Below are 22,138 nucleotides of genomic sequence, written 5' to 3'. Positions count from 1 at the left end.
GAGACCTGATACAAAGCTTTCGAGCAGCAGCTGGGATTTACGCTTTCTATCGATATTTCCAATTCTGCTCCAAGATTAAGGACTGAAGGACCCAAGTAAATAACTCGGGACCAAGAGCACCATAAAGCGCCTCTTAATTAAAGCAATTTAAGAAAAAAATGCCCCTTTGAGTGACCTCTGAGAGCAGGGCCCCAGTGTGGGCAGGGAGATGCTGGGATGAGCTGGGGCATGGTGAGGGACACTGTGGAGACCCTTCTGGCAGCTTGGCTGATGAGGTAAGAACTGCAGCCAAAAAAGATTATTCCTCTGCAAACCAAAAGCCTTCACTGTCACATCCCTGAACTCCAAGCCACGGCACTGTGGTGACAGTGTGCCAAGGAATCCAAAAACAAAGCAAAGGGAGACCTTCTGTCTCATCTCCAGTGGGAACAGACCATGCTGTGATCACTTCCCAGCATCTGCTCTGTGGCGAGTGGCTGAACATCCCTGCATGCTGAGGGAAAGGTGTCCATGGACACTCACGGGGGGCTGAGCTGACCCCGTGCCCAGGCACAGGCTCTGCTGCTTGCCCAGGGTGGCAGCTGGGGAAAACCAGTCACACTGGGCATCCTGAGAGCTCCCAGTCCGACACAGCCTTCCCGCTGCTGCTCCCGCTCAGCTGATCTGGCCTCCGTGAACCTGCTCTCTGCAAAGCAACTAAACTGGCTCATTTGCTGCAGCAGCTGCTTTAGGCACGCTTCACTCTGTTTCTTTCTTATTTTTTTAGAAACTTTGCGTCCAGTTCCGCTCGGTTGCATTTGGAGCAGCCAGCAGCATCCCAGCCGGGGCGGATGAGTGCCTTGTTGACATCTGGAACAGCTGAGGGGCATAAACACGCTGAGTTACGGCTCTGTAATGTGCTTCCAGCAGGATTTTGCATCAAGAGGCATTTTTTCTTCATCATCATAAATTAAGGTTCTGGAAAGACGAAGCCGTGTGTTCGTGCTGGCGGCGGCAGCCTCCACACTGTCCCACCGACCACTGCCGCGGAGACGGGGCTGCGCCAGAGCCTCCTGCCTGACACATCCCTCATGTCATCCCTCCGACTGGCATCGTGCCAAGAGCAGGGGGACAGGGTTCCCCTGGAAGGGACTTTGGCTTAAAGCCTTGCCAGGTTTGCTCAGCAGAGTTTGTTAAGCGGGAGTTCCTCTGCTGAGATGCGCAGGGCCATTTTTCTCAATTGTTCCTCTTAAGGAAGATCCCTGCGAGGCGCCGGCCCCAAGTTCACACTGTTATACACGTGGCTAAATACATCTTCAAGCTAAATACATCTTTACACACGGCCTAAAACATTCCTCCTGCAGCATCTCCTCTCCTTGCCTCCAGCACCTCGTCAAATCCCGTGTGCTCCAGCACCAAGAGCTCTTCCTGCCAGCACGGCAAAGCCCAAATCCGCCGCCAGTGATTCCGACACTGCTCCCAGCAAACCTGTCTGTGTGCCACCAGCACAGGAACAGCCCCTCCACATCCTGTCCCTTGCTATTTCTTTGGTAATTAACAAAGTGTCAGGTCTATGGAACAAGGAATAATTCCCCAAAGCCAAGAAGAGACTTGACCTTAACAACCGGAATCTGCTTTAAATGCTGTCTCCAATTCACCCGAGCTATTCCTGCCTCCTATCTCTGATTAAACCAGAAATCACAACTTTATTGCTGAAGAGGGAACAGTCGAGATGGCAGGAACTGACAAAATGCCACATTATTCGCTAATCCTAATATGTTATTCTTCCTCAAGATTTGCTTTTCTCAGCACCAATTCAATTACAGATGCTACAAATCCTTCTGACATTTAATTCCCTCTTGTCAGGGCGCAGTAAATGTATACATGCAGAGCTTTCCCATTAGGATGTTAATATATATTGGAGCAAGCTGGATCCCGGCCTCTCCAGCGAATCATCAGGAATTTTCCTGTTAGGGTTTTGTTTTGGGTTTGCTTATGAGTTTTTGTGGGTGGGGCAGAAGGAGGGAGGGAAAGGCAGGGAAGGAGGAGACATCACAGCATGTTGTCACCAACATGCCCCCTCAGGGCTACTCTGCAGCTACGGCGCACCTTAGCTGAACCGTTTTTGGGTCGATGCTTTGCTTGGCACCAAAGCACCTTAAAGGAAAACTGCAGTGGTAATCGTACAATCCACTTGCCAGACCTGACCTCATGCAGGAAAAAAAAAAAAAATCAATTTGTCTTTCGAAGTGCTGTGCTGCTCCTCCAAGGGATTGGCACGGCTGAGCCCCACAACAGGGGATGCCAGGTTTCACGGGATGCAGTACTGGGCCCGTCTGCCCGTGGTGCAGATCACTGTACAGCAGCAGGAGTGCTCCAGACCATCTTCTAGGGTGGCCAGCAAAAGACTTGAAATTTATTTTTGCTGATTATTTTTACCAACTGCTCATGTAATCAACAAAATAGTGATTACACTGCTGGAATGGCAACCTTGAAGTTTTCCTTTAAACAAAAAGTGCGGCTCAGCAAACAGCACATAGACAGGAGAGAAAGGGGTTTGGGACTGGTTCCTGCTCATCACAGAATGAAGGAACTAATTCCAAAGGTCAGGAGCAGTACGGAGCAGATGCTGAGCTGGGGACTGTCCATCTAAGTATTGATAATCATCATCTGCGACTCACACCTGCAGCTTCTCAGCTATGGGGGCTCTTGAAAAGTGAATGTATTAATGATCTCTAACATTTCTGCCAATATAAGTGCTAAAACCAGCTTTCTGTGGGCTCTCAAGAAAAATACTGGTAAGAGCAGCACTCTGACAGTGGGTCAGTGCTTAGACTGAGGTTTAGCAGAGGGAAGACTTTTCTGCTCCCAGGTTCTCAGGGAAAAGCTTCCACTCCATTCCATTTTAATGAAGCTTTAAATATACATGTATCTACGAATATTCCACTCCTTTTGTCAGCAGCAGCATCTCGAGACTAAAAGCAAGACCGGGTTGGACCGGGCTGCCTGTATTTTAAATCTCCTTCCTACCCACACTAACAGCCTCAGACCTATTTGGGTCAAACCCCTCCAGGTTTACCTTCAGCGCTGCCCACGCTCTCACAGCGGGTCCCGCGGGGCTCGAAGCGGCGGCTTTGGGCTCACCTTGGTGACGGGAGCCCCCTGCACACACGAGCATCCTGGAGCGCCCGGAGGCAGCGGCTCCTTCCAGGGACCTCCTGCAGCCGGGACCAGCCGGCGCCGCCTCTCCACCGCCGCTGGCACGGCTCCTGACATTGCTGCTGCTGCAAACTGCTCCTTCCCTGCGTGCTCCAGCCCCCTCCAGCCGCTTACGGCTCTCCCTCGGCTCAGTGCCAGAGGTGTGCAGCAAAGGCAGCACTGGGAGATGCAGCCTGTCCTGCTGTGCGGTGGGAAAGCCCAGGCTGTACGGAACCCCTGCTGTGTGCTGCTCCTGCCTCCTGTCCTTCCCCCTCACCTCCCTCCAGCTTCACATTCTATAGCTCAACTGCAACGTTCTGGGGTATCTCTGGACAGCCCTGACCTTCCTCTATGCACATTTCTCCTGTAAAAGCAGAGAACAGGGGGAGATTTTTATGAAAATGTAGTTTAGACATTAATTTTGGCATATTGGGATTTATTGCTGCACTTGCACAAAAATTTACCTTCCGTTTCTGGGTGAAAATTGATGTCAAGCTCCTGACATTGGACAGTGTGGGCTGAACTTGTGGGCAGGAGCAAGCTTATACACACTGACCCCACCGACAGCTCCTGAGCTTCCCAGATGTGCAGTAACATCTGCATGACAGCAGGGGAAAGGAAACCTACACCAATGGCTTTGAAGAATTCCTAAACAAGTGATCTCTTCTAAATCTGACTACAGTTTAGTTTATTAAATGATTATCATATCAGTATGCCTGAAGATCCCACAGGTCATGATTTGGGTGCTTAATGGCCTTAAGTCACTCGAGCACTCCTGAAAACCTGGTGAGCCAATTATTCCTTTTCCCTGGAGGTAGGAAACATCAGGATTGCACTCCCAACTGAATCTGGGGTCAATTCTTTTGTGGAATAAAGTTTTTGGAATGATGGAGCAGCACTAGAGGTTGGACTTGGCAGGGAGTGCTGGTGGAAGAACAGGCTGTCGTTACTCCATGAACACTATAAACCACTTAGCCATGACATGGGACGAGAGAAATCACTGCCTGTCTATGACAGGATGAGCAATAATGTTATTCATTCCCACAGCGTGGCATGGAGCAGGCTACCCCTCCTCAAATTTATTGAGGGCCCGTTAAAGAGCAGCGTTAACCTGCCTGTCGTATCGTAATTGAATTTGGTCTAATTTAAACCAGAGAAATTTGAGGAGTTCATCCTCCTTCAATCAATAAGCTCCCCTTCAGAGACCCATTTCAAGATCGCTGCATAAAAAACAACGGGCTTTGTTTGAATGGGTGTGCTCACCCTGGAAGAGCTCAGAGCAGCACGGCTGCGTCCACAGACTCCTCTCTGGAGCAGGGAACCCCGCTCGCAGCCGATGGCATCGATCCACCAGCACCCCTCTGCAAAGGTGCTGATGGGGAACTGTTCCCTGTTTTACAGGAGGTGCTGATGCTCTGCAACAGAGCCAGGAGAGCTCAGGGAGTGCTGGGGCAGGTCCCGTGCTCAGAGCTCAGGGCAGTGTCTGTATGTGTGCGCCTGCACGCACAGGTGTGCACAGCACACACACAGACACGCTCAGGTCTGCCCTCGCCGTTCCCTGCAGGTGCTGCAGGAACCCCGCCTGCCGGACTGGAGTGAGGAACTGAGAGGTGCCAGGCCAGCCCTCTCCGTACCCTAAGGGCTCAGGATGTGAGGAACAAGAGGAGGATTGCAAGAGGCACGGACACACAGAGCTCGGCCGGGAAGAGCGAGGACGGCTCTGGACTCAGGCTACCTGGGTGGGAGGCAAGGGATGCATTACTTAATTGCACAGTCGGCAGAGCCTCGGTTGGAGCTGTGGGCGGGACAGATGTACCTGGAAGGAACAGCACACTGAGCAAACACGGCAGCAGCCCCCACGCCCCGGTCCCCCGTGGTTGTGGGCATGTGCCCTGCATCCCTCAGGGTGGTGCCCAGGACTCCCAGTGTCCGTTCCTGCTGCTCCCGATGGAGAGCTCAACTCCAGCACTCACCTGGACCACCCATCTGAGAGCCCCAATGTGCTGAACCTGGGCCAGAAATGTGACCTGGTTTGTTTCCCAGCAATCTGAGCAGAGGCTATGGGGCAGAGGCCACTCTGTTTGTAGCACAGAAGGGCCTGAGGCTTTCTCTAGTGCCTCCCCCATACCTGACCCCGTATGATCCTGACCACACCTGACCAGGAATGATCACCCTTTGGGCGGGCAGGAGTAACCTAAAGAGCAACAGGCAAAATTTTCAAATTCCTAGGGAAAAAATCAGTGGCCAAACCAGATGCTCCAAAAAGGGTGTTTGGCAGCACACAAGAGGTGCTTGCTGTGGGCAGCAGCTCTGCCTGAATTCTGTAAAGGTGGGGGAAATTTTGGCTTCCATTTCAGACTCAGAAAAAGGACTACACTGAGCTGTGTGTCCTGGGAAAAGGTGTGAGCCCCTCTGGGCAGCACAGGCTGGGGAGCAAACACCCATTCTGGGCAATTCCTTTGAGGAATTTTTTCAGGTTCTTCTTTTCATTCACCAAGAAGTGTATTTTTCCTTAAAAAAACAGAGCTTTAAAAAGTAAGAGAACTTACTAGAGCAAAACAATTTCCCCCATCCACTCAGGGATGCTCACCAGAGCCCTGGTGCATCTTACCTATGGGATCTGTCCAGGGCCTGCAATAACAATTGTTAGCATCGCTCAGTGTCAGAAAACATCCGGAATGAATCCATCATTTCTGCCCTCTTGGCCAAAGCACTCCTGTAGTGGCTTATGGGATGGGACGTTCCTGATTTGATCGGGTGAGAGGGAACCATTTGATGGAGTAAGATGAGGACTCGAGGGTTTTTTGGGGTACTTTTTTGCTCCGTGCTGAACCCCCGAGAGAAACAGCACCAGGCTCCAACCCCCCTGGGCTGTGCTCTTCCCAGGGGGACACATGGCTGTGGTCAGGACTGTGCACTCTGTGTTGGAGTGGTGGCACGCAGCCAGAGCCCAGCAGGTACCAGGAGTCTGCAGGGATGCTCTGCAAGGGGGGGGCAAAAAAAAAGAAGAAAAAAAAAAAAGGGTGCATTCCTATAGGAAAACATGAAGAACAGAGATTTAGGTTCGCACCACTGGTACAGGCTCTGCTCTGAATGCACCCAACTGCATCCACTGAAGATGCTGTTATGCTTTAATCTCAATCAGCACTAATTGGCAAGGACCAGCCATGAGGATGCATTTATGCCCCTTTCAGTTCAGTGTGGCTAAAAAGAGGCTTGAACCATTTACTTGGTTTGGCCTCACTGATGAAACAACCACCTCCTTTTTACCCCCAGTCTGATGTTGGTATGATGGGAAATCCCCGAGCAGCCAAGAGTTAGTGCTGGCCACCTGTTTTAAGGGGGGTTTCACACAACACGGCAGAGCCAAGTGTTTTACAAACAGAGATTCAACTCAACCGGTCTCCAAATCAGCGTTCAAAAAATCCCAGCCAGGAGGGAACCACAATGGTTGGCCTCGGTGCCCTGCACCTCCTGCCCCATGTCCGAGGATGCCACACAGAAATGGGTGCCAAAACCAAAAATTAAAAAAAAAAAAAAAAAAAAAAAAAGGAGAACCCCAACAGAAAGGAGCGCGCTTCCAAGCTGCGAGAGCGTGGGGGGGAATGGCTGCGCCACAGCGACTGCACAATGCAACATGGCCAGGATGCAGAAATCAGAGTGGAACCAGTGTCTAGCGAAGGAGAGCAGCGGGTTACCTACAGACTAGCCCTTACCTGAGAGATCCCCATAGTCCAGCTCCTCGGCCGAATTGGGCAACTGAGTAAAGCCTTACAAGTAAAAACAGACTCGTTTTTCTCTGCGTTTCTCAAGCGACAAAAAACAACACACTTAAAGAACTGAGGATGAATTTCTTGGGGGGGAAAAAGAGAATGCGTCAGTCACTTGCCACCGTCTGCCAGTGCGGGCAGAGCCATCGTGTGACACCAGTGCAATCGTGGCCTTCATTACAGACAGAAACGCTCCTCGCTCTACACTGCTGGCACACGAAACATGGCATTGAGACCAGTCATAACAGCATGCAGAGCCCCCCAGACTCTGCCTTTCGGCCGTCACGGGGACAATCTCCCAATTTAGTCCAGGCAGATTTTGGTCCTGCATACAGAGAGCAATGGAAAAACCTGCCTCCAATTTTGCACCCAATCCAATTAGTTTTGGTCACGGTGACAAGTCTGGACATTTATCGATGACAGGATACGAATACTGGCAGTGCATGTCATGGCCTGTTTGCAGGCTGCGGGCTGTGTCCTCTGCCAAACTATCCGACAAACCGGCTTTTTTTCATTTGCCCAAATGCGATGGATTTATGGGAAAAGCATCTGTTCTCAAAGCTATAAAACAATCAGGGAGGCACATGGCTGCGGCCACCACAGGCAGCCAGTGCTGTCTGTGAGGGCACTAGTGCTGCTTGCATTGGGAGTCTGAGGAAGTGCTGGGGTCTGCAGGCAGAGCATCCCCGGGGGTGGACATCTCAGCTCCAGTGACAGGGCAAACCTGTGCCAGGAGGCCACCCAGACTGACTGAAATGTGGGGTGGGGCAGTGTTACCCTGTGGGCTGCGACTTCCAGGACTCACTCTTGCTGCTGGCCACTGAGAGCAAATGCATAAGCAAAGAAAAAAAATTCCCATGAAAAGATCCCGCATCCCTGGGCACTGGGGAACCTGGGATTGTCAGCTCATGGACAGCTTCCAGAGCTGACTGTCTGTTAAATAGCCAAGCTGTGAGTGCAGTATGGTCAATGCGCAGACTTGGCCCCCACTGCAGAGCAGCAATATGTATATTTATATATATACACTGCTCTTTAAAAATGAAACTCATTTTCAGTGACTGGTTTTTAAATGCATCAAATCACCAGGAAGCTACGCTGGAATTACCTCCTGAAGTGGGAAGCCATTTAGATTAATAGCAGGAAATTTGCTTGTGTGCCACTCTCAGGTTTAAGGGAGCCCTTTTCAGATTTTCAGGGGCCTTCTTCCTATAAATGATCTGTAAATACTACAGTTGACTCACAGAAGCATTGGCCATGCAAGGCTGCACTTGGCAGAGGAGCCCTTCACAACTTTTCTCTCCCCAAAATTGCTTCTGTAGAGAGCTCCCTTTAAAGGAACTACATTTTCTCACTGATGAAAAAGGGCAATGTTGCATTTTTTATGAAGCAAAAAAAAAAAAAAAAAAAATCCTTTTCAGAATAAAATTTTCAACAATTCCACAATTCTGTTTCTCCCTGCACCTGGGACACTCACAAATGCCACCAGCCAGTGTTAGAACCTGTTGTGAGGCATTTAAATAGGTGGTAAATTACTTCTTGATTTTTCTCATTAAACTTTCATACTGGCTACTAAAGCCCCTTCTTTTCCCTTCTGAGGGGATGAACTCGAAGTCTGCCACTGCTCCTGTCAGAGAAATGAAAGGGAACTTTCCACTCTGCTCCATTTCCCTGGAAATGATAAATCCTTGGCAGGCAGAGCCGGCACAGCGAGCACGTCCTGCAGCTCAAGCAGGTGCCCACACGAGGACCAGGCACCCCGGCTATATTTAGGTTTCTGGGGTTCCCACGCTACATCCATTTTTTTAAGGAAAAGCCAATTTCTCTCCCATCTCAGGCCCTAAATAAGCAATTAGGGATTCCGTTTCATGCGCAGACCCGCAGCGCGCGCAGACGGCGCTGTGATGTTTTATTCAACCGCCCCAAGGACGGGAGCTGTAAAATACAGCGAGGAACGGGTTTACTATTAGCTGCACTTTTAAGTAGGGCATTTCCAAGAGGGAAGGAGGCAGTTGGACTGGCAGAGCTGCTTGCTGATGGCAATGCAGAAAGCTCTGAGGCTTTTTCCGTGGCACCTGGAGAGGTGTACGAGTGGCTGGTGCTCTGGTGCGGCCGGGCTTTGGCTTCAGCCAAGCAAAACTCCTTTTCAGGGACTGAACACTACCAGAAAAAGGAACAAGGGCGTAAAACAATAGTGCTACCTACTCTTGTACCGAACCTGCTAAGGCCACAATTAAAAATCCACACGGGCCTTCAGGGAAGAAATTTCCAGCCTGTAAAATAATTTACCTGCTGCATTATGGGCCAAGTATTTTCTTATCACTCTTCCTTTGTGATTGGGGTGTTTTCCTTTTTTAAACCTTCACTCCAGGCTTCCTGCTTTGCCAGCTTCAGAGGAGGCTTTTTCAAATGGCTCAGACCCCTACCTTTCCATGAGAATGGGCAGAAATTCTGCCTGTGCTGAGGCACCACAGCCTGGTTCTTGCCTTGCCAGGGGAGTGGGGAGCAGCCCTGAGCCCCCCATTGCTGGGCAGACAGATGGTCGGACACAGCCTCAAGCACAATGCCCTGTGTGGGCAGCACCCACATCCTGGGGAATCACTCTGAGCATTTAAAGCTCTCTGCTTACAACAGGGTAGGGGCAGAATTTGGAAAAAACAGGACACAAGGTCAGCGTGTCCGAGGTCACGGTCCTGCTTGCGTAGGGGGCAAATGTGAGCTGGGTGTCTCACCTGGGGGCTCCACAAAGGCCAGCACCTTGTAAGGGCCAAGCTCTCTGGCCACCGAGGGGCAACAGGGGCCAGGACATTAAAAACTGATTATGGTGGGGAGAGGGGCAGGGAGGAAAACTGAAAGGGCATGGCAGAAAAAGTGCTTTCTCCCCAGACCGAGTGGTGCAGACACTCCAGGCTGTCACACTCCCGGCTCCAAGTTCTGCCCGTATTCCAGCTCAAACAGCGGGACCTGCGACTCCAGCCCCACGGGCACCCTGACCCCACGGGGCACACCGAGAGGGAGGAGGGCTGAAGCTGGGAAACCCCAGCCTCGTGGGGTGCAGCGGAAGCACAAGCCTTCCTGCCGGCCATGACCATGCTGTTATTGGAGCTCTGGCAATGAACAGTGCAGAGAAAGGAGAAAGTGCATCAGAAAATTCACAGTTAAGCTCTCATTTTTCAACAAAAGAGTTAACAACGTTCGTGCGTTAGGTCACTCATGCATCGCTGCCGTCAACTCCATTCCGTGAGGAAACGGGAATGGCAGGGCCTTGGCTACTGCTGGGACATGCACACACACACAGGACTCCTTCCCCCCAGTCCTCTAGGATACACTCCAAAACTTTCAATGGCTCAAAACCCTCTTTCCCCGATTGAAGCATTGTGCTGGCTCCACACTGGCCTTACATTCCATTTTCTTTGCTAGCAAGCTCTTTTTTGGGTTGGTTTTTGGTTTTGTGTTTTTTTTTTTTTCTTTTTGTTTGTTTGGTTTCTTTTCTTTTTTCTTCCCCCAATTCATTTTAAATTGTTTTTGGAGAAAATCCATTTGGCTGTATTCATGCCCATGCATTTCTAGTCATTCACAGACATGCTCACTCCCATCGGACATCGGAAAGAACAAATGGCCAACATACAGAAACACCTGGTATACTCCATACACACTCCAGCAACACAAGCTTGGAAAGAAATCCAGAGTCTTCACGGGAAAAGCACCCCACAAGGACAAGCACGGGGGAATTCAGAACAAACTGGCTGGTTTTAAGGCAGGAAAGTTTGTGGCAGCTCGTTTGACTGGGATAGGTTGTCATTTCAGCTGGCCACCTCCCTGGCAGTGATCCTCCCCATGGAAGGGGGAAGTCCTCAAGTTAAAAACAGGCTTCCTATGGCTTCCTCAGAACAAAGAAAAAGAAGGAAAGACATCAGGAATTGCTTTTAAAAATGGGGCAAAGGCTCACCACGGAGCATCTTCCCAGTGTGTCCTCACTGCAGTGTTTAATACATGCCTACACTGAGCCTTTCCCCGATGCAGAGACACCTAGAAAGGATGTTGGGAGCTGTGCTATCATCAGGGCTACCCAAACTTTTTCAAATTTAGTGATCAACATCTAGCCACAAACAGGTAGCTACAAAATCAGCAATGTGGCTCCTGACATTTAACACACACAGGAAGATTGTCACGCAGACAAAACACAAGTGTGCCCCAAGATTTCTGATCTTTATGCCAAGTGGGAAAATGCACCCAGGTAGGTAAGTTATCTGTGATAAGAAGTGCAAGCCCCTCCACTTGATATGGCACTTTGCTACTGAATAATTGCTTCATTCAGTCCTGCCTCTGACCTCGCCCAAGAAATGCCTCCAGGGGAGCAGGCAGGAGAACGGGGTGCTCTGGGCGAGGGATTTCTGTCAGTAAAAACTCAATCAATTTATCAGAGTTAAAAGAAACTAGAACAGCGAAGTCCAACATGAATTAGCTGTAATTAAAAATTGTCAGAGGTTTCGGTTCTTCAGCTGAAAAGTAAGCTTGTGCCAAAAAACGGGATGCTCAACTTCCAGCCTGCAGTGTGTACGTAGGCTTGCTGGGGAATGGAGGAAGCTCAGGAAGCTGTCAAGCTGTTAGCTAGACTGCCTCGAGCAGACGAGAAGGGTTACTTTGCTAGACTGCTATGCTGAGAGGAAAGTGTTGCTGTTTGTTTTCCCAATCTCCTTCTGCAGTGTAATAACGCAAACTTCCCTGCCGACCTTGGAGGCGAGCGCTCCTCTGTGGAGCATCCCAGAATCCCCAGTGCTGCCCTATGCCAGCAGACCCACTGGATGCCCTGTCTTAGAAACTACCTCAAAATGCAAGAAAAATGCTCCAAAAGAAATCCCCACAAAAACCCCCAAAACAAACAAAAAAACACCCCCAACAGACCCAAACTTTTTCATGTGTAAAGCGACTTTCTCAGTCAATGGGTGGAGAGCCACTTGGTATTGCTTGGAACTGGACGCCACTTCCATGGGACTTGTGCTTGCCCGGCACCAGGATGATCAGCTGGGGAGCTCACAGCAGAAATGACAAGAGCAGACAGACTTTCCAGCCTTAGAACCCACGTTGTATTTATGAGATGAGTCCACCTGAAACACAGTTTTCCCTTGAAGACTCCAGTTCCCTTTCTGGCTTCCCCTTCCCAGGCTTGTCTTGCCACTCAGCAGCGCTGAGAAATAAGATAAACAGGAATGTGATACCAACCGTGAACTGCCGGTTCTGTCGTCGCCGTTGTGTCTACACACGGGAACAGAGGATTGGAGGAAGGGAAGAAACAGGAGGAACAGCATGCAAAAAAAGGGAAAATGGAAAAAATGGAACAGATAATATATGAGCAAGCTTTCAAAGAACATTGCGTGACAAGCAATAATAAAATGAAAGGCAAAAAGCATTTGAAGTGAGTTGCACTGTTTAGAAGACATGCCTCCAGTTCAAAAGCTATGAGCCTGAGGAAAACAGTAAATTTTTCTCTTTTTCCAGGTCCTTGCCAGAACAATTACTGGTGGTTGCAAAGTAAGGGGAACAGGAGACAGGAGAGAACACTGACACCAACGGTTTGGTTGGCGGGGACAAAACAGAAGCTCCAGAGCAGGATGAGGAGCTGAGGCTCGGCACGTCACTGTTACACACTCAAACACTGCCTCACTGGAGCACCCATGGCCAGGGAACTGTCTGCTCCTGCCTCTCCTCCAGCTTCCCAGCCACCACCTCCATGATGGACCGTTTTTTTCAGCATAAAATATGTTCTAGAACTGGCAACTGTGGACAAATATTACCAGTCCCTCTGCTGCAGCAGGTACCTGGTTGAACAGCTAAGGGTAATTAAAACACCCAGGATGTTTTTTTTGCTGGTTAGTTTGAAGCTGACTCTACTCCGTATGGACTACATCCCACTGGAAATTTCTTGGGGGGGCACTGCCTTGCCCATGGAGAGACGCTTTGTCTCTTCCAGGTGTTTGCAACAGGCAGTTTTAAAAGACTGACCCAAATCCGAAGGCTTTTTCTGACAGCTATTTCCTCCACACCAATAGGTCTAAACCAAATGCAACCACATTACCCAAATTTACTGGCTTATTCAGTTGTTGGAGGTGTCTACTCTCCATCTGGAGGGAGGTATTCCGTGGCAGGGGTCAGTGGCTGGGGCGGGCTGGCTCCTTAGGACGTGTCACAGAAATAAATCCCTGGAGCCAGGGGCCCAGCCCAGGTTTGGGCCGGCCCTGCCCGGCTGGAGGCAGGAATGTTTGGGTGAGTAACAGCGGAGGGAGCACACAGCAGTGCTGCACTGCCTGGCCCTGCACAGCAGCCTGGAGCTTGGGTTTTGCAGCAACGACAGACAATTCACAGCGGCGTTTCCCCTCGGTGACATGCTGGCAGACAACCCGGGGACGGGTCCCCTGTGTGGGCAGAGGCAGCAGTGGAAAAAGGAGGACCTGTTTCTTGGCAATTTAGCTGAGGACAGCCCAGGGCTGAATTCCTGAAGCAGCAGCAGAGACAAGAATCATACAAGGAATACACAATACTTACAGATACAAGGTCTACATGCTTTAATTATAGAAGGAAAACAAATAAACCCTGCACAGTTTAACAAACTGCACCAAGATTTGCATAACAGATTATCAAGCCGTCATTAGCCTGTTTCCACTGCCAACAGAGGCTGTTCTCATCTTGGCAACCAAATCTAAGGCATCCTCAAGGAGGCCAGCCCTTGTTCTCCTGTGGGAGCTCTGGGGGCTACAAGGGAAACCTTCCAAAGCCACCAAGGAGACCAAGAGCGGGGCTTTGTTTTGGTTTTGGGTAGCAATCCCCATTTGTTTTAACCAAGCAAATGATAGAAGGGGAAATGGTGGTGGAGGTGGGGGGAAAGCCATTGTTTTGAAGGGGTTGTTAAAACTGAGTATTAATTCCTGAGATAGCATCTTGGCATCTATAAATAGTCTCAATTTACTGTCTTCCTGAAATAGAAAAAGTTATGTCAGCTTTTACACTAAATAGAGAATCTGCTGGAAGCAAACTTGTATTGATGTGCTGGAAGAGATTATTAGTCAAGAAACAGTGCAAACTGGACAGTGCATCTCGCTTCCCCGTCCGGGGACAGAGACCGACAGGTTACACAAAATAAAGTTCTCAAGCGGTTGTAAGTGCGAACAAATATCCACGTCAAACAACATGTTGGCTGCAGCTGGAATGACAAAGTTATGATTAGCAAATGGTTTGGATGGTTGCAATAGGAAACACAGACCGGTTAAAGTTTAGAGTGAGCTTTTGGGGAGTCCTGTTCAGTCCCAGTCTCCTTTGGGAAGAAGGGCTGTACACACCGGTGCTCCGGAGGGAAAGACCCCGTGTCAAAGACATGAACGTGCTGACACTGGAGAGTGTCTGCAACATCACGTGGCAAAGGAGAGAAAACGGTCACTGGTGCTGTGGTACCAAACCAGTGCATCCCTGTAAATCCCTGTGTGCCCCGGCCCCGCCACTGCCACTCCTCACCCGGGAAGGGACATCCTGGCCCTGCAGGGCTGCTGCTCACACAATCCATAACTTCTGGCTGACTTGGAAGGTGCTTTCCTGAATCCTGGCTAGTTGCCGCCAGCTTCTGCTTTGCTTTCAAGAACAGCCAAACTTCCATGTCAGAGCAGGCACACAGCACCCCAGGGATCAGCCTTCTGCCCCATGTCCTACAACAAAAACCATCTCTTCTCCACAAATGCTGACCTACAAGAAGTCTTTGATGCACTCCTGACTTAACCAATGTTGACCAAAGCAAAGGAAAGGCTCTGCTATGACAAAAAAGCACTGTTCTGGTCCCAAGCCATCAACATGCAGAACAGCTACACAATCACCCAAGGCTGATAGCTATAATTTAAAATGGAAAGCTGGTGATGAAGAAAGGGCTGGTTTACCAGGTGCAGCGAAGCCAAGATACAGAAATCACATAACCAAACAGACTCAACTCAACGTGGGATTTTCTATCTTAATATCAAGGCTTCTCTTCCCAGTGCCAATCAGGAAGAGAACCAAACACGCTGTTCAGGAAAAGCAGAACAATGCCAAGGCCTTCCAAAATCTTCGTGTACAAAAGCTCCTCAGAGGCCTGGGTTATAGTTACAGAAGGCACCCTAGGGAGTAACTATTGGCTTCTACAAAGCTGCAAATTTCACTTTATGGGGATTTCTGTGTAGCACTGGCCGTAAGAAATAAATATCTGCCAGCTAAGACAACTCAGATGACACCCAAGCTCTAGGCACTCACCACCTCATTAGGCAGCTACACAAGGGCACACACACATATACACACACATATTTATAAAATTACTGCGTGGAGGCAGCTGGGCAACATTTCTCAGAGTTACGAGCTCCACCGCTGAGCCCCCTCGTTTTCTCAAATGGATTCTCTCCAACTTCAAACTGTTTGCAGAGTGTGACAGACCAGGCCCTTTAAACTCGGCCGTAATTAGTCCACAGTCTCAAACAGAACAAGCACGATGGAGGAATATTAAAACCCCAGCAGCAAAATTAAATTCCCCTGGTTGAATGCTGCAGCTGCAGTGCTGCAGCCTCGCAGGGGTACTCGGAGCTGGGGCTGAGGAGCACACACAGAATTACAGCAGCACATCCACAAAACAACAGCAAAACATGCTGCTGCCTTTTAAATTTGAAGAGGCTTTAGCAAGTATAGATATCCATTCAATATATTGCTTTTTAAATTGCCTTCTGAACTGAAACCAAAAGCCAATCTGATCCCTGACGCGTGGAGCTCTTATTCTTCCCGATTTTCCAGACTACTTCACATGTACTGACCGGGGCGAGTGTGAATTCCTGCACGTTGCTGCCTTTGCAGCAGCCTGAGGAACAGCGTGCAGCACTGCAAACTGCTTGGGTTCAGCTCCTTGGGGCTGATGAAAAGGCCTCCAAAACCCTTCCTTGGCATTCCCCTGGATCAAACTTCTGTGGGACACCAGCACAGATGACACATCCCACAGCAATGGGAAAGCTGAGGGATGATGGGGCTCAAACACCAGAGTGCAGTGGCACATCCATCCTCTCCCTCACCTCAGCCCTCCTCTCCCTCACCACATGCTTCCCAAGGATGGGTGGGGATCTCCTTTGTCCTCCAAAGCCCCCCGATCTGCTCCGTACAGTGCTCCAGCTTGGCGCTGAGTGCCCCGGTCCAGGCGTGCTGCAATGGGCCCTGGGGACAACTTGATTAGTGGACCAGATGTTTCACAAAAATCATCACAATCTGTATGGATGCTGTGTGTGACCGGAACAGAAATAGTCTGGAATTAGCACAGTGGCTCCAGCCATGCTTTTGCATGTTTCTCCATAGAGACTTGGGAGGATTTGGGTTTGACTTCAAGCCCAAGCTTGCACACACCCCACGCTTCTGCTCAGCAAGATGATGGTTTGTGCACAGCTTATGCTGTGTCACCAAAGGTAAAGCCACGTATGACAGGTCCTGCCTACTACTGGCTGGACGTGGGACTGAAAGACTGAATTTTGTTTCATTTTCTGTCCCAGGTCTGTCAGCTCTGCCTTGAGCCCCTTTAATGCGGACACATCCTGGATGAAAATGTCAGAAAGGCGTAGAATCATCTTTAAATTAACTTGACATTTTACCAGGGACAGGGAGAACCTTCAACAGAACGCAGAAGTTAAATAATAAATAATTTGGGGGAACAAATCCCTGGGCTGCGTCCCTGCACAGCGGCTTCAAGCACCTGAACATGAGACAGCTCGACAGCGGACTGGGAATGCCGAGAGCAAACTGGGAGCCCTGGCTGCTCCTGCTGACGTGCCCATCTCCTGTTGGCAGTGCGGGCACCTCCACAACCCCGGAAAAGCCAGAGACTGTAAGAGAGTCCAGACAGCTGAGCTGAAGCTGATCACTCTGAGCTGGCTGGGGAGAAAATGTGCTTTTATGATTAAATTCCATGTCAGCACCAGCAGCAGTCCCAGGCAGAAGTGGCCATACCTGAGCTGATGTCACGGTCCTGCCAGGACACAGAGCTTTGGGCACCCCCACGCTGCCTCTTTGCCTCCCACAAACCCACTGCAAGGAAATCTGACAAAAGGATGACTGGGACTGCATTCTTCCTGCCCATCAGCCACTGGGATTACTGCTGGAATAAACCCCCTGCAACTGCAGTTTTCACACCACCGCCTGTAATTAGGAAAGGACAAACTCCTACTGAGGATAAAATAATTTTTCTTGAGGAAGTTTTTTGGCACATGAAATGCTCTGAAAACCTGCAACACTATTTTAGCTCACAGAGTTCACATTTCCATGTGCTAATATTTCTGAAGCAGCTGGGGTGGCACAAAGGTGCTTCTCAGGAGACAGTGCCTGCCCCCGGGGTGACAGGAGAGTTCCACCATCATGTGCCCCTGCTCAAATGCTGATATTCCTACTCAGCATCAATTCTCAGCTCCTGCTGTGGAGCTCAAACCAAAGACAGCTTGCTCCTGCTTGTACAAATCCTGAGCCTCAGGAAGGAACTCGGCTGTTTCCACAGGATGGGCTCAGTGCTTTCCACATGTACTCACTGAGGAGGCTGGAGAATCTCTGGGAATTCCCAAGTGAAAAGCACTGCCTGCAATGTTACAGCCCCCTGAAATACACACACACACACACCTGCTACTCCGAGGGATCAGTGGGACTTAAAATATGCTCTAAATGGGCATTGCAGGGAGGACAGAGGGAGCCCCAGCCTGCTGCTGCAGAGGATGGAGAGCAGTGCCTTTGCAGAGTCAGCAGCATCCGCTGCAGGGCAACCTGCACGTGTCACCCCCAGGTCTTCACCAAAACTGCTGCCAAGACACCTGTGCCATTCCACCTGCGGAGAAAGCGTGGGAAATGCAAATGTGCACCTAGGAATGATGCTGTGGATCCTGGGAGGCAGGCAGCAGCAAGGAGGCTGGGAAAGGCAGGCGAACGCTCCGCGCCGTGCCCCGAGATGAGGCTGGGCTGTGATTAAGGACCTTTATTTCCCAGGAAACAACAGCTGCCCAAGCCCAGCATTTCAAGGAGCGACTCCAGGGTAATTCAAATGATGCTGCTTGCTCTGCTGTATCGTATTGTACATCTTAATGAAGAAAGCCACAAGGACAATTTAACTGATAAAAAAGGGCTCGGCAGCGATAACGGCTGAAACACCAAAGGATGGCCGGAATATCAATGCTGTTGGAGGATACATGGAAAAGATCAAGCTGTCACGCTGGAAATCTTTTCAAGCACCTACACTGAAGTGACAGAGGGAAAGCTCTAAAGGTCATGGTGTCTGGAAACTTCACCACCGCTCAGCTTGTCCTTCGCTGGAGAAAGCATCAGGTCAGCTTTCCAAGAGCTCCCCCAGAAACTCCCTGAACCAATAAATCAAAAGGACAACTCCAAGGGCAGAATTTTCTAGGGTCACCTGCTAGAAACTGCTTCAGTGCAGCCTCTCTCCCCATGTTTTATTCAATTAAAGCAAGACAACTGTTTTTCAGAACTATTCCATGGTTCCAGGGGACATGAACTAGGTCAGGGTTATACTAAAAGTAGGGGTCGAAAAGAAAAATAAAACTAATTTCAAGCCCACCTCATCCTAAGGATTGGATTCCACTGGGCTGGCTCCAGATGCCTGGATTGCCAGCAGCTCAGAGAACACCCCGTTGGCTCCCACCTCTCCTCTGCAGACAGGAAGAATGCTAGAGCATTTGGGTGAGGACGGGAATTAAGGTATCAGGTGTCTCTCCAGGCTTTGGAAAGTGTTCCAACACTACTCTGCTATGTAATTCTGGAGATTATGTTAATTTGATCTGATTTTTTTTCCAGCCACAAAGTCTCTTAAATACTGAAGGGCAGAAGTTGGTGTGGCTCCGTGCTCCTGAGCACTGACTGGAGAGGATACACATGCACATCTCTGCACGACTGAGGGAGGAGAAGCCTCGGCTGCTCTGGGTGGGAAAAGCACACTGAACACGGGCAGAGGATGGTAAGACACGTGTCAAGAGGACTCAGTGCCAGGGAAGAAAATAACAATTTCTCTTATCAGCATTAGCGAATCTTCTTCCGACAAATCACGAGCAGGAACTGCTGGAATCAGGGAGCAATATCACATTTTCATCACTTTTCCAGCCTCCCCAGCAGTTCAAAGCCAACACAGAAAAGCATCAAGAAGGCAATGGAGAGCCACTGGGTTCTGCCACCAGAGTCTGAGATCCTCCACCACTGCAAACAAAGGTGAGAGAACAACGCTGGACAGCCACATGCTCCTTACCCCAAAGGACCTCTGCCAGGTTGATGACACAGCCATTTCCAACTGCAAGAACCACCTCCCTCCCCTTCTTATTTTTAATATAAAAAAGCTGGAAAACTACATGAAGGAAAGCCCAAAGGCTACCGAGCATCCACAGATGAGCTGCAGCACTTGCAGCAGGACAGCAAACAACCAAACTGCTATTTACTGGGAAGAACCAACCACTACTGTGGCACCTGACACAGCAGGGGAGGACACGCGAGGACAGCACAGGCTTTGGGAGGCAGTGCTGGGGCAGTCCCTAAAGTGACAGGCTGGCAACAACCCGGTTCCCAGAAAAAGGACAATCATTAAGGTTTGCAGGCACCAAGATTAACTGAAGGGGTTATCCAAGCATCAAGACACATTGTTCCTTTTAGCCTTCCAAAATTCACTGAAAGCACGAGCATTTACCGTCAAAGAAAGAAACCTGTGAGCGTTTCCACGTACAGCCCGTGGGACACACACGGCCGAGCTTCTCTGCCAACAGCTCTTAGGGAGGCTTTGAGAAAGCTTCAAACCTCCTCTGAAACGAAAGCGGGTTAAGTCCAGAAATCAAAACCACGGAAGAAGGGAGAGTGGTCACGGCAGAGCACCCCGAGGTGGGTGTGTGGAGCTGGGGTTACCGGTAAGCACCTGCAGGAGGAAGCAGAGCACGGCGAGGGCTGGCAGGGCGATGGTGGCCGCCGGTGCGTGGTAAGGCACGTTGGGAGAGAGGCTTCGTGTCCGTGCCAGCGGGGCCTGCCCTGGGTGCAAAAACCTCGAAAGGAAAAGAAGCCACGAAACGCCCTGGGCAGGGTGGTGAGAGTCAGCTGAGCAGCGTCATAAAAGCAAATAAAACGTGAAGGCATTTACACAAGGGGTGGTTTTACAGCAACAGTAAACGTTGTGCCATTAGCTATTCAATGGTCCATCCTCACCTGCCGTTTGTCACCTCTGCCTCAAAAAAAAACCACCAAAAAAAACCCAAAAAAAAAAAAAAAAAAAAGAACACCACAAAAAGCAGCAAGCAAAAGCAAAAGCAGCGGTTGGAAAAGGAAAGGTCAGAGAAATGACAATGCGAATGGTTACAAATAAATCAGAAGGGTTTTCCTGATGAGTCAGGTCTGTGAGGAGGTATGAGGATGTGTCAGAGAGAGGTGTCATGATCTTGCTGGTTGTTTTTATTCATCTTTTCTCGCAAGACACGGAAAATCTCACAAGTGAAAGGCAGCTCCTCAAGAAGGGGCCTATGGATGGCATTCACTCAATAAAAACGACTGGTGGAATTCCCTTTTCTGGGAGAGTGAGGGAGAAGCTTATCACAGAGAAAGATCAACACCTTGGCATGAGAAAAAGCATCTTGAGTCACATCAGGCAAATCGAATTGCCGAAGACCAAACTTTCTATAAATTGCTCAGAAATTGATACTGACGGGAAGGAGGCTGAAACGACTGCCCGTGCTAAGGGAGCTCTAAGGCTGTTGGCACCCTGTGTTTAAAGTACCCAATGTTGGCCACCAGTAACTGAATTAATCACTTTTCCTACCATGACAATTCCCACATTTCAGGAACACCCACAGCAAGGACCGTCTGACACGTCGAACTGCCAGACCAGGGCTCCTGCTGTGGGTGGTTGTATTCGAGGGAAAAAAAAAAAATACTTCAAGTGATTGGTTTGTTGTTTTTCCCCAGGCTTCATGCTCTGCTTATATACATAAAAGACAATAAACATTCAGGACATTTCCAATGGTTATGAAGGTACCATACCTGTGATGGTGGTAGGGATGGTGGTGGTAGTGGTGGTGGTTGTTGTGGGAGGAGGGATAGTTGTGGGGGGATCTGGATAAAATATAAAAAGGAAAATAATAAAAAAGCAAATTAAGCAAAAAAACAAGCAGAACACAACAGCGGTCAATCGTGATCAGAGGAAAACAAGGATGCTAAGAAGCAGCGCGGGGGTTGGGGGCCTTTCCTTGGCTAAATCCCAGGGGAGAGCCCGGCAGCTGCAGGGACAGCGGGGCCAGGTCCCCCGCTCACGCTTACTCGGGCTGGAGAACCTGGCCCCAGCCTCTCCCCGCCCTTTCTGCCTTCTACAATGCTAAAAAAAATAAATAAAACCCAGCATAAATTAGTCAATGAGAGAGAGAAATGGAATGGGAGAGGCATAAGGAAAATAAACTGCACGATTTCCACAACAAAAAGACCGGTTTGCACATACAAGGAGAGACACGGTGGTGCTTCGGTGGTTGTCTACGGATACATTTGCAAACCCAGGTGGGAGGGTTGTGTGAGGGGCCCTGCTGTGCTTCACAGCCTGAACATTAACAGCACATGAACAGAGCTCACTGTCTTCCCAGGGCCGTGAACCTCACTGCTCTTCATCTATAAACACACGGCAGCAGGATGTTAAAAGCTACTTCAAAGATGGTAGGGAATACAGAGAAACGACAACATCATTGCTGAATATCAATTTCCAGGTATGAGGAATTCCACCAAGATCTTTTAATTAAAAAAAAAAAAAAAGTCAATGTTTTTCTGACAATTTCAGTTGCACACTCTTGTTTTTGCTACTAGGGCATCGTTAATGAGATGTTTCTCTCTGTGACCATTTCTCAGACGGACTGGACCTGTTGAGATTCAAACCCTGCTGCTCGTCACGGGATTGATGTTACACACAGGGACACATCCTTATCAAAACTATCGGGCAGGAGAAGGTAGATATGAGAAGATGTAAAAGAAAAAATATGTATCAATGCCCAGATGATCAAACTGAATGCACTAAGTAGTCAGAAAGACTTTGAACTACGGATTCATTCGGCAATAATAGAGCATGAAACCTTTCATGGGCTTTTGATTTTAGGTTTCCTCCGTAGCACGTCAGCTGTTCCTCACTAATACATCTGCTACTCTTTTATCTC

At 49.5% G+C, this 22,138-nt stretch overlaps 1 protein-coding gene across 6 annotated transcripts in view; it reads right to left on the bottom strand.

Moving 5' to 3' along the window:
* Positions 1-22,138, bottom strand: part of CADM1 (cell adhesion molecule 1) — a 132,670-nt gene that overhangs the window by 2,024 nt on the left and 108,508 nt on the right. Inside the window, exons 8-10 of one of the 6 annotated variants that reach the window (XM_066203311.1) lie at positions 20,988-21,059; positions 12,168-12,200; positions 6,894-6,947 (exon numbers count right to left, since the gene is read on the bottom strand). The exons of 1 other annotated variant lie outside the window; for it this stretch is intronic. In XM_066203311.1, the coding sequence (XP_066059408.1) occupies positions 6,894-6,947; positions 12,168-12,200; positions 20,988-21,059 (159 nt within the window). The remainder of the gene's footprint in view (positions 1-6,893; positions 6,948-12,167; positions 12,201-20,987; positions 21,060-22,138) is intronic. 4 more of the 6 variants (XM_066203312.1, XM_066203313.1, XM_066203314.1 and 1 more) reach the window with 4 other exon arrangements.

This window comes from Chamaea fasciata, unplaced genomic scaffold (genome assembly GCF_029207755.1).
Source record: "Chamaea fasciata isolate MVZ Bird 193981 ecotype frontalis unplaced genomic scaffold, bChaFas1.0.hap1 SCAF_24, whole genome shotgun sequence".
Lineage (NCBI taxonomy): Eukaryota > Metazoa > Chordata > Aves > Passeriformes > Sylviidae > Chamaea > Chamaea fasciata.
This window is presented reverse-complemented; position numbering and strand designations above follow the sequence as displayed.